Source organism: Trematomus bernacchii, unplaced genomic scaffold, assembly GCF_902827165.1.
Source record: "Trematomus bernacchii unplaced genomic scaffold, fTreBer1.1, whole genome shotgun sequence".
Classification (NCBI taxonomy): Eukaryota; Metazoa; Chordata; class Actinopteri; order Perciformes; family Nototheniidae; genus Trematomus; species Trematomus bernacchii.
In genome coordinates, this window is record NW_022987513.1 from 4,853,672 (window position 1) to 4,866,898 (window position 13,227).

Below are 13,227 nucleotides of genomic sequence, written 5' to 3' on the forward strand. Positions count from 1 at the left end.
CATTATGAAAGTTATAGCACACTGACGGGCTGTCATTTAAACTGTTTGCTGATGTACACTGCCCCCCCCCCCTTCTGCCCTCTGTGTCGCTCTGTTCCTGACAGGTCACCTCCTCAAATAACACACTCTGTAACTCAGAGGTGACAAAAGCATCAGGAGACGTTGCCACTGACTTCCTGTGCCCCACTTTATTTAAATATAGGTTTATTTGTACAGTTGTGTCTGTTTTTATCAAAGCAGTGTTTCATGTTGGCATTTGATGCCAATGTGTTACTTATTTTGGAAAAAAAACAACGCAAAGAAAACCTTTGCTTCAGAGCGAGTCAGATGAGGTTGTACGCAACTTGCTGTGGTTGCATTGTTCTCACACTCCATTTGGATTTGTAACATCACTATTCTAAAAGTCAGTATGATTGCCTGGCACGTGCTAAAGTCGTGCTAAATATCTGGTTATTATCTTATTTGTATTTATTTGTTTTGTTTTTCCCAAGGCTGTTGAGAGATGAGGAGTGAGGCCAGTTTGTGATACACACACACACACACACACACACACACACACACACACACACACACACACACACACACACACACACACACACACACGACATCTAACAGCCTGGCCTGTCATCTGCTGGCCAACTCCTGAACTGCATCCCTGCTTTCCTACATAACAGGAGCATGGACAGTATCTCAAACAAAACCATTCCTAATAAACTTTAAATAAATACACTGCTACAATAGTCAACTGATAAATGTTTGATTATATGTTGTTTTTGTTGTTGTAACATCCAATCTATCTCCAGACAGGTCTATCCGAAGGCAGAGAAGGCCCCACTCCTCCGTGCTGTTCCTGAGCCAGAGCTCTGATTCACAGCTGCTGGCAGTCTGCTGACGGGGAAACACTGGCTGTAGTGGGTGGATGGAGATGTGTGTGTGGAGATGTGTGTGTGGAGGTATTGCACTGAATCGTGCTGGAGGTTTGTGTGGGACACCGTGCTCAGCAGACACACTTTCTGAGTTGGTGCACACTGCCGGGGGGGAGGATTCGTCATCGGCCCTCGGCTCACATTCAAACCTTAAGAGTCATCAGAGTGATTGACTGCTGTCTGTGGGTGCAACACTCTGAATATAAATAGCTATTGGATGGATTTCTTTAGAGTTTGCACAGACGATCATTGTCCCCAGATGATACACCTAAATGAATTTGGTGATCCCCTGACGTTTCCTGTAGTGCCACCATGAGGTTGATATTTCTGTATTCCAAATATCACAACAACTGATGTGTGATTAACATCACATATCCAATATCCAGGGCACCATGGATCCACAATTACCCATGGTGCCCTGCGGGTGAGTCTTAATGACTTTAGGGATCCCCTGACTTTTTCTCAGCAGTGAGTCAATGTTACCATTTTCAATTTGTCCAATACTTCTATACGTCAATGACACATTTCTGGCAAAACTTTTATTTTGAAATGATATAGTACTTTTCCTTTTTGTTAACATTATGTTTGTGCAAATAAATTGTACATCAAAAATGGAAAAATGTATATATAAATAGGAAACCAACGATTACAAAAATGAATGCAGATATGCAAGGTTAAAAAAAACTGAAATGTAATTATTAAAGAGGACACACTATAGGTGAATTGTGACATTTTTAATTATGAGATATCACCATGAGGCCTCTTAGAGTTGAGTGCGTATGACAATATATTACATTGTTCTGAAATTCTATTTTTCTATTAAACGAGGCATTTTCTAAAGCATCTAATGGTAGCTTTTAGTAGAATTAAACAGACGCAAAAACACAATTAGTATAATTAACACCGTAATGTTTATTTTGGATGTTTTCTTTTCACTATTCAGAAATAAGCAAAATATCACAACCCTTAAAAACTACCATAAAAAGACGTGTGTTTGTCTGCAGTGTCTCCTCTTTTAACGTTTTGGATGCTGATAACAAATAGATATATAATAAAACATTGTCCCAAATACAGAAGTGTGACTGTTGCTGAAATAAAGGGGGAACCAAACAGTGGAGCATATATCAAACAGCTTATATCAGAAGAGATAACCAGTATTCCCCAAATGTACCCACAGGTTTACAATATTCAGAGTTTACGGAACAAAATGCAGCGTTCACTTCCCCCTCTTTGATCACTTATTGACTCACACTGCTTGCTACTTGATCCTCCATAATGTTTGTGAGTCTTGGATCCTGATGAGTCGCTCATGAGTCATGCTGTTGGTTTCACTTATTTAAAGCCGGCCCCTTGTTGTTGCAGCGTACAGTTCTGCCCAAACACACACAGCAGCCAACACATGTTGTTTTCTGCACACAAAGTCTGCAGACACCCCGATCGTCTGCAGACACCACTTCCTGTCCTCTCACGTTATCGTCTCCTGGATAATGAGCTCCACACGCCTCCATCCACTCCCCACCTCCTCCCTCACCCCTCCAGTCACCCCTGATCAACATTTTTCACATTGTTAATGGCTTATGTCAGCTTCTGGTAATTATAGACAATTAATCATGTGTGATTCACTGTCTCCCTCTCTTCGTCAGCATTGTGCTCCATGCTGCGAGAGGGAAAACGACAAAGGTGAAGCTGCCTTTATTAAGTAGGCAGCGCCAGGGAGTGAACTCCCCAATGATAAGCAGCGTGTTGCAGTGCTTTGGCTTACACTTCCTTGAGGCGAGCGATAAAGGCCAGGTGGAGATTAAATTACATGAATTCCTCCGCCAGAAGCCCTGACCCGGAATGACTTACAAGACAAGAAGGATGGAGCGATGAGTTTAGGAGAAACCACTGCCAAAGTGCTGCAACATGAATTAACCATCAGTGTCACAACCAGCGGTGCAATGTAACTAAGTACTTGTACTCAAGTAAGGTATACTTAATCACAATTTTGAGGTACTTCTACTGGAGTATTTCCATTTTATGCTACTTTATATTTCTATTCCATTATATTTCAGGGAAGCTTGTTACTTTGCAGAATCTGAATATTATGCCACAATATAAATAAACCAACAGCATCGTCAATCATTAATATCAGCTCTACCTTTATCAGCAGCAACATTCAAATGGTGAACATTGTACATGTAATTCAAATCATCTATTACTTTTATTTTTGGTAAAACATGTTGATGCTAATACTTTTGTACTTTTACTTAAGTAAGATTTTGAATTACATTTACCTATAGGCCTATAGTATATTTAGCCTGTAGAAATGATGCAAGTTGATTACCTGAACCTGCCTTCTAAAGTCACACATTAGGCTATAACTTCATTTGCTGTCATTCAAAATGGACATTGTATTATCTCAGTTATTCTTATATGTATGGTACGTTTTTTTCTAGTTTTCATCTCCCCACACCCAAAAGTATAACTGGCTAAATCAAGTTTGAAAAAGAATAACACACCCAGTCTGGCAAACATTGATTTGCAAACATTGTTATCAACAGGCCCAGTATCAGCCAGTCCATTACCCAGCATACAGTAACCTTGCCTCTCATACTGTAAGCGTTTCTGATCCTCTCTTCCTGTTGGGTGCAGGAGTCAGTGGTGGAGAGAGTGGAAAATTCATTTCTTGAGAAGACCTGTGAAAGAATCCAACATTCAGTCGAGATGTGCTCCACGATGTCGTTGTTGGTGCTTTTAAGCATCATAGGTAACAACCTTTCTGCCTGTAATTCAGTGTTCTGAGGATTTTTTTCATGTTTCTGTTTGAATTTCTGGGTATTTATTTTGATTTGACTTGTTTTGCAGGATACGTTGAACTGATCATGGTCAGCACTCCGCACAAATATGTCAACGTTACAAGGGGAAAAGATGTCCTGCTGCCATGTACGTTTGTGACTTCTGCGCCGGATACAAAAAACCTCAACATCCAGTGGGACTTTGTTGCAACGTCCTCCGTGATACCAAAGCCGGTAGATACACACTGAGCTTTTCTCAAAATGTTATTATTATTCACTGGGATGGAAGGATACTGTGAAATCAGGTATAGTGACTTACTTTATGGGTTCAAAGTGAGTATCAGAATATTTCATAATATATTTAATAAGCCTGCTAATACCCCTTTACAATTGGTATCACTCCAGTGGCTTACAGTTTTGTTTAATAACTGCACAATGCTTTGAGTGATTTTTAAAGCCGTCCGTCATTTTGTATTTCAATGTTGGAATCCCTGCCCTTCACCAAGTAGTGCCATGTGGTCGATTTACCTGGTTATTCAAATGCAACATGCCTTTGAGCTGGATGCATGTTGGGTGGTATCTAATGAAAACCTGAACATTTTGAAAATATTCAAATGTAATTTGCCATAATTTACTGTTAACCTCATTATAGAGCCTAACATAAAACACATCTTCCACACAGGTTAGCGCCTTTTTCTACTCCAGTATGCCGCGTATTCTTCACCAACGGTCATGAGACACACCTCACTGAGACAACAAAGACTGACTGCCAAATCAGATAAAGGCAGTTTTTTAAAACACCAATCCAGTATGATTTCTGTTCTGAGTTTTAAACTGATTTAACAGGACCACTCATGTTTAATTATCTGCTACAGGTGTTCAAGTTACTTTATGAGCAAAATGGTACCATCCACTGGACCTAATAACACTAAAAGGGATTTATTTAGGACCATGGACAACTTGAACTTTTTTTATTTATTATTTAAAGGGGACTACGTCATAAACATACATATTTCTACTTTTTTATACTACTATTTGAAACTATCCTTGTGAAAAATATTTTTGTTGGCAATGCTAATCCAATAAACTGCCTTCACAATACAGAAGACACCATTCTCTCTCTGATTAAAGCACATATCCAGTGTGAATTTCGGTATCATTGAGTATCTACAGTGTATCTTATACTCAGAACATCTGGACCTCTTGGGCAAGCCAGTTTTACAATGAGGATTGACAGAAACAGTTGAATCTGTATTGTGTCTAAGGTGTTGCCGTATGTTTTCAGGTGTATTACTATCTATCTGGAACCGTAGACATTGCAAAATCTTATGAGGGCCGGGTTCAGCCTCCCTCCTCTCCCGCCACGACCAAAAATGCCGCCATCATAATAAGGAACATGCAACCATCAGACGCCGGCGTGTACAGCTGTCAGGTTCACAACCTTCCTGATGTGGAGGGAAAGTCTGAGGCCGATATCATTGTGCTTGTTTTCGGTAAGTTTTAAGAACTGAAGAGGGTGAAAAAAGGTTTGTAACCCAATTTGTAAATAGAAAAGGTTGCTGTTGTGGAGCTTTAAACATTAGACATTTAATGGAAATGAATAAGTTACTTGAAAAGTGGTTTATTCAACCACTGGTTCTTACCTGAAGAAGAAGCAAAGGAGGAAGTAATCAGTATTCATTTTTTGTAGTATATCTTTTACTTAACTTAAAGTATACTACAGTATAGAAAACGTGTACTTATAATGCAGAATGGCCGATTTAAGTATCATATATACCGTGTATTATGATTATTGATGCAGCTTGACCTATAATAATACATCAATGTTTTGTATTGACAATCCGGTACTGCAAAGTAACTGAAGCGATCAAAAAAATACAGTTGAGTAAAAAGAATATTATTTGCCTCAGAATTCTTTTGAAGTAAAAGTGTAAAGTAGCAGGAAATTGAAAAAGTACCTCAAATGTGTATTTTAGTAGAATACTTGAGTAAATACATTTAGTAACATACCCTACTGGGTAGAAGAAAAAAAGGTCAAACCCATTAAATGAGTAAGAAAGTACATATTACTAATAATAGAGAATACAGAATAAGAGTTCTTATCAGGTACAATAACACTGTGAGAGTGTACAGTGTGAAGGGGATTACCGCACCACACCCCTCAGCAGTATCGGCTGAACGTTAGTGAGCAAAGCAAAAAGTCGTTCTTCGTTTCTCTGAAGGTGCTTTTACACCAGCACTCACACCTGGACATGTGTTCGGTCTGACAGGATGATCTGCTGTTGCTGTCTGAAACCGTTATTACTGGTAGATAAATAGAAGAAAACCGTGTCCCGGTGATCAGCCATTGTTCTTTCTGCTCATAAGGGTGTGGCTGCCTGAAAAAGGAGAGCCAAAGCACATTATCGGCCTCTTAGAGGTTTGAAAAATAACATGGACAAAGGTTTTTTTGTTGTTTTAGTTTTAAGTTGAATGTTTGAATGTCTTAATCCTTATTTGTCTTTCTCACATTATTCATGTGAAAGTAGATTAGTAATGTGTCAGAGACTTAGCCTTTTGCTTTCATTTGAAAATATTTTTCAACATGCATTGACATTGACCAATCACAACAGAGCAGGCCAGCTCAGAGCAGGCTAGGCTCTGGTTTCAGACAGAGGTTGAAAAGAGGTGCTGCAGCACAGGCATTATGAGAGAAATAAAGAGCTTTTTGAACATTAAAGCATGGAGACGGGTCACAGTAGAGACACAACATACAAATATGAACCTGGAAATTAGCAGAATAGGGCCCCTTTAATCTATTTGGACCGTAACCATTACTGACTATCAAAATTACTTTTAAGGTTCAGGTATCATTATGTTTTTTGATGGTCATTTACTGAAAATGTTTTGCAATGATCATAGTGTATTATTTTCTATTGTTCCATTGATTATTTTATCAATTATATATTTGTTATAATCACAGTTGTAATGCATTATAAAGTAAACAATGACCACATGAAGTCACCTACAGTCACATTGTAACACACTATCAGTTATAAAGTTAAGAAGGTTTTATGTAACACAACTATGGAGATGAGCAAACAGTTACAATAAATATGTCAGTGCAGAGATGACTGTATCTATGTTCAGTGTTGTTACAATAACAAATCTATTAAAACAGCGACCCTGAAAAGCGAGATTAGGGAATCACATTCAGTTTGAATCTTCTCATTCAGCGAGTTACCAGGGACAACCTCGCAGGCCTCAGTATCCTCACTAGTTTCCATGGTTACTGCAGCAGTCTCCTCATTGTCAGTGTGAAATTAGAGGAGGACTGTGACTGCATCCTTGTACTGCATACAGAGTATATATCAGCATCTGCTGCATGCTAAACACACGTCTTGTATTTCATAACCTTTATGAAAATGTTAGCAGGACAGTTTCTGCATACTGAATGTGATTAATGCTGTATGAATATGTATGGCTGTTCTCGTGCTGATTATCACGGGATGAAAGATTTTCATCATCTCTTACTGTTACATAGAATTATGGTAATATGTTAAGGAGAGGGAGTGGATCATGAATAACAAAAAAGGGGGGAAGCTTTACCCTTGTTGTGAAAACAGAATACATTTAAATAATGAAGTTATTTCCTGTTAAAGATTTTCAGCACCATATAGAGAACACCTTTATGATTATTAGGTAGGTGTTGGGAAATATACAGTTAGGATTCAGTATCAAGAGGTGACAGTTGTAAGGCCACACCCAACACACTTCCTGCCTGATGTCGATTCAAAGACCCACAAAAAGGATTTGTCATTTTTAACTAAATCAAAACACATATTTATACATATAGTACTCTCAACCAGGAAGTGCACAACATGTCTTTGCTGTCTGAAAGAATGGCTGTGATACTATCAAAATGAACAGAAATTAAAATGAGCAGTCAGAATTAACAGGCATATTGATCATATTTGATCAATCAAATTGCTTAACATCGTTTCTCAGATTGTAATCAATATACAGGCCATAATTATAATATGTTGCTGGTGATACACATTCCAGCCCAAACATTTAAAATGGCATACATTATCACATTTATAATTATCACCTGGCACCCAGAAATGTGTGCTTTCCTTTAAATAAATCAAGACATTTACACCCTAAATGGTGCATATAAAGTCAACAGATTGCAAGAAATGAAGTGTTTGATGCTCAAATGTTCCTGGAGGAGGATGCCCCCTCACTTTAATGCCCCTCCCTTCCTGATTTTCATATGAAAACCTTAAAGCAGAAGTGAAAAGTATGAACTCTTTCTATATTCTTTCTAAACTGATCTGAAAAAACTGAAACATTGATTTTAATGAAATGTATTATGTCAACAAATTTCACACAACTGTATTAGATAGATGAAAGCAATACTATTAAGTTTCAATAAAAAAATACTAGATTCAACTTAATATTATTGCTTTCACCAAACCTAATACAGTTGTGTGAAATTTGTTGACATAATACATTTAATTAAAGTCAACGTTTGAGTTTTTTCAGTGTAACGAACTTTACTTAACTATATCATATTTCAACCTACTTTTTATATAGTGGAAATCTACTTCCATTTATTTAACTTATATTGTTACTGGGTGCTTTTAAGACTTCAAATATGATACCTTTTTAAAATAAAATGATTAAGGATTACACCAGTAGTTCTGAATGTCATTTAATGTGTCCTCTGTGCTCTGTCAGAGACTCCTTCGACTCCTTATTGCTCCGTCCACGGGGACGTGGAGTCGGGACACCTGGTCACTCTGACCTGCCACAGCGAGCGCGGCAGCCCCCCCCCCGACCTACACCTGGATCAGACTGGACCAGGCCAGGACAAGGAGGCCTGTGCTGGGAAGAAGTCAGTACTGCATGTGTGTTTGCCTGTAATATACTTGTTGCTTTGTTATAAACATGTGCGCTTGTCTCTTCAGCGACCGAAACTGGAATTCTGGAAATCAGAAACATATCCCAGTTTGAGTTTGGGGAATACCAGTGCAACGCTACAAATGGAGCGGGATTTTCAACTTGCACCTTAGAGTTAAATCATGGTATGTTTATTTATTTATTTAATTGTTTTGCAAATTGAAAGAAAACAAAAGTTTTGCCAGAGAATTAACAACGTTACTTTTTTTTGGGTCACTCTTATTTGCACTCTCGCATTGAAGAATTCTAACTGACCCAAAAAAAAGGAATGCTTTTAGTCCAAGGCCAACATGAGAGTTACAAAACAAACAATCCTCATGAAACAAAAGAAAAAATGTATTGAGTAAAATGTTTGTAGCGCCACCAGTTTGTTTCACGTAAAAGAAAAATGAAAAGTCATATTGGCAAAATGTGTTAAGTAATTGAAATGAGAGGAAACCTTTTAGATGAGATTACCACATGTTTTAAATAATTTGCCTCTCAGGGCTTCCGTACAATATGCACATCAACCCCAGTATTAAAAAAGGCCTTATTCCCCTTCATTGTACAGATGTGGGAGATGGAGTGATTGCCGGCGCAGTGATTGGTGCGTTGCTCGGGTGTGTCCTTATCGTCCTGGTTGTGTGGTTCATCGCTCACACATTGAAGAAACACAAATACAAAGCGGTCAAAGTCTCAGAGGGCAACGAGATGATGTGAGATTCTAACCTCTTGATGTTGTTGCATTTCATCATGTCATTCCTAATTCAAGTGTGTAACATCAACTCTCTCTCTGCCCACGAGGAGGAGCTCTACTCAGGCCCCAGAAGCCTCAGATAGCGTTACCATGGCAACTACACCCAGCAACCTCCATGCTGAGGGAGATGAGCCCAAGGCCTAAAAAAAGAGCTGGAGAAAAAGCTCCTGCAGATACGTCACACTGAACAACAGGATGTCCAGCCCTCAGCACACGTCATTCTCACATTTACTCATCATATGTCCATGCTCACTGTCGTGTATGAATTTGCATTTTGTTATGTTTTCTTAATCAAAAAGTTAAATTGCAAACCAACACTTTTACAGCTTTTTTAATATCTTTTTTACTTTAAATTGGCTCGAATGTATAGACACAATGTTTGTTGACCATTTAACCTACTGTCCTTGAAACCATGTTGATGAGCCCTGCATTGGATATACAATCTACTTTATAAATAGAACTTTTTTACATTACATTACATGTCATTTGTTAGACGCTTTTATTACATACATTGAGTACTGTGGACAATCCCCACAGGAGCAATTTGGGGTGAAGTGTCTTGCCCAGGGACACAACGACATGCTGACTGCAGTGGGACTCGAACTTGCTATCCCCTGATTCGAAGTCCATCACACTATCCACTGAGCCACAGCCTCCCTGAAACTTGAATTTATTGTGTAAAATAGAAAATTAAAGTAAATCAACTTGACGGTAGAATTTGCATCATGCAAATTATCAGTATGAGTATTTTAAAAATAAATAGGATAATAGTCCAAGATTCAAATCTTGCAAATGATAAAAGTCTTATTATAGGATTTTTCGTCTTTACAGTGAATGGATATGACAAATTAATTTGGTTAAGCATAAATGTAATACAGACAAATGCAGCTGTGATGATGTATGACAAGTTTATGTATTAACGTTCAGATATTCTGGTTAAATAAAATATTGTGTTTTCTGAGTCAACGAGTCATCTAGCTCATCAAGTGTGACAATGATGATAATGATCAATAAAAGGTTCATCTAGGTGGCAGCAAACTTACACTGAGCCTCATAATGTTAGCGCTCAGTCAGATTAAGAGTCCTTGGACGTCCATGATTTGTCTCGTGTTTCATAATCCACCCTATTCTGAGGGAAATGGGTGGATTATGATACATTAAGCAACAGGGTCAGACATGAACCTGAATTTATAGATGTTAATCCTCTCTTTTGTGTTGTTGTATGTCACCTTGTGGTGATGTTATGTCTCTGCAGTTAATCAGTGTATTTTACTGTTGTTTTGCAACAATTCGTAGTTATTTTGTGTGTATTTACATTTACTTTGTGTCTCTGTAGTTTTCTTATGTTTCTTTGTGTTAAATGTAGGCCTGTTCAGTAATCCCTCCATGGTGAGGGGTCAGATGACTTTGAAATGTGATGTAATCCATGTAGCTACAGGGGCTGCCCTTTAGCACTGCATTCTCACAGGGGTCTAAAATATGTTTAGCTGCTCACACAGGGAGAAGCCTCTATAGCTCTTTGTGACCTGATATCAAAACATCATATGCTCTATAGTCCTTAACAGAGAACCTTATTTTCATGTGATTTATAGTTTGCCTGATAGGATAGTTTGCCTGATATGGATATATACTGTCAATACATATATCAAGAAGTTCACTGTCAAATTGTAGGATTATTCTCCAGAATGTAATACCTTTACATTATTTAAAATGGTAAGAGGGCAATGGGGATTACTTTAATCCAGCTGGAAAAGTAAATGTGAGAAATCAATGAGTCACTCTCTCTCTGTTTACATCTGCAGATCAATTGTAAGCATTTTGTACTACAGACACATGGGAAAATCTTGCTGGCAGGGTGGCGTGTTGGAAATATAGGCAGAGCTTTCACTTACAGCCTTCAAAATACAAAGAAAAAAACATTATTCACACTGCTGCACCCAGATATCAGATATTGAACCTTTTCAGTTCAAACTGGCCTATCAGGAGATAGTACTCTAGTAAGAGTTGACAAGTGAACCAAAAATATGAAACATTTTCTTAACTAAACTACTGCTGTTGAGGCCTGCTTCCTGTTACACAAGATGGCTTCCACAAAGGACTCAAACTCTGACAGGTAATTGCTTACATGACAACATGTCTACTTATATATAGAGTATTCATATAATAATGCTAGGTACAATAATGTTATCCATGAAGAAAACTATGTGAGAAAAAGTTTGTCTTTCCTAGCAAACAGTTAGTGAAGGAATTGGTGCTTCCTCACAATGACAACATTATTTACAGTATTTCCTCATTAATATAAGCTAATACTGCTCTTTCAACCAAATACCTTGAATTCATATCAACATGGCTACCCCTCTGTCAATTTGAAGCTAGTGTTCAAAGAGCTATAATCATTTGGCAAGTACAAAGGCAGCACAGAGACCTTCAATATGTTCCCTTTAACTGAGCTGCTTGAGTTCTTTATGGAGCCAACTTGCTCTGCTTTATTCAGCTGAATTCAGTGACAGTTTCACACTAACCCAACACATCATCACCCTACCAAGAAAGATGTGTGAAGTCGACCATCATTACCCACTTATGGCTCTTGTAACAAGTAGCAGTCTGGCTCCAAGACTTTTGATTTGTTTTACAGAGGTGGAACAATTGGAAAACTTCATATGATATAGGTCTCAAATAATAAATAAAAACTAACTAAAATACTGGCCGTCAATGTTCTCATAATTTGGAGATAACTTTAAGTTTGCTAATTGAAAGACATATATTAATGAATTTGTTTTGACAGTAGTTCTAAAACTCATGTTCAAATAAGACAACTCGCAACACTGTATGCACACTCCTAATTTCTGTAAAATACAATAACCCTATAATTGAAATTTGGATGCAGCTTTCTGGCATAAAATTGTAACTTGTTACTCATTATGTTATTTTGCTCCAGACTAGAATTTCTCCACAACTCCTGGAAGGATTGCCATGATATTCTCATGGTCCAGAGGATGACTTGTAATAGCTCTGGTGATGCTTAACTTCTCATCTTGTGCCATCAAGTCAAAAGTACATAAAACAACTGATATTCACCTTAGCTATTGCTATTGTTTGGTGCTGATATGTTGTAACTTATCTAATCATAGGTGCTGATTCCAGGCCCATCACCCAGTGAGATGGGCAAAGGTACAGTCGGGGCAAAATAGACTTGATTTGATATCAAACTCCTACATTCATTGTAAAGAAGTAAAGTCATTGGTGAGTGAAAAACAACTACATTTTTTAATATTTAGCAGCTTTGTGTTGATGGTAAATTGACAGTAATTACTGTGTGCTTGTATGCTTTCTTTGCATGTGTAATGTGTTGGAAAGCCTATAACAACTGATGGGCTTATCAATGGGCGGGCCGCGGTAGCTTATACATAGCTTGTATTGCATTAATGGATGGCGCTAGCATGCTCTGTCAGCGTGTCTCACCGTCAGGATGGTGTCAGAATGTCCAGTTAACCAATGATGTATGTTCATTTGAGCCTTTTATTTGGTGGCATTGATTGTTACTTTCTGGGTTTCATGTTGCGTATTGGTTGCTAAACTTTTGCTCTCCAATCCCTGTAAATATTTGGTGCCTGTCAATGGTTGGTGATATTGTGTGCATGTCAATGGTTGATGTTGATTTAATTTGCTGTTAAATGTTTGTGTTTTACTGCTTCTTCCAAATCAGTTTATTAAGCTAGGGGTCGTTGCAGGCATTCAGCAGTTTTGAGATCCCACTGACAGAAGCATAGATTGGCGCCTATGACTGAATTGATACAGTCTGATGGGTAACATTACTGTGCTAATTACTTTCTTCTATACTCCA

The 13,227-nt window shown here is 38.0% G+C and overlaps 1 protein-coding gene across 1 annotated transcript; it reads left to right on the forward strand.

Moving 5' to 3' along the window:
- Positions 1-3,632: 3,632 nt before the first annotated feature.
- Positions 3,633-9,527, forward strand: LOC117499807 (V-set and immunoglobulin domain-containing protein 1-like). The gene is given in 8 exon segments (XM_034152441.1): positions 3,633-3,675; positions 3,774-3,937; positions 4,989-5,196; positions 8,426-8,511; positions 8,513-8,582; positions 8,656-8,772; positions 9,198-9,342; positions 9,431-9,527. Coding segments are annotated over 8 exon segments (930 nt in total).
- The last annotated feature ends 3,700 nt before the right edge of the window (positions 9,528-13,227 follow it).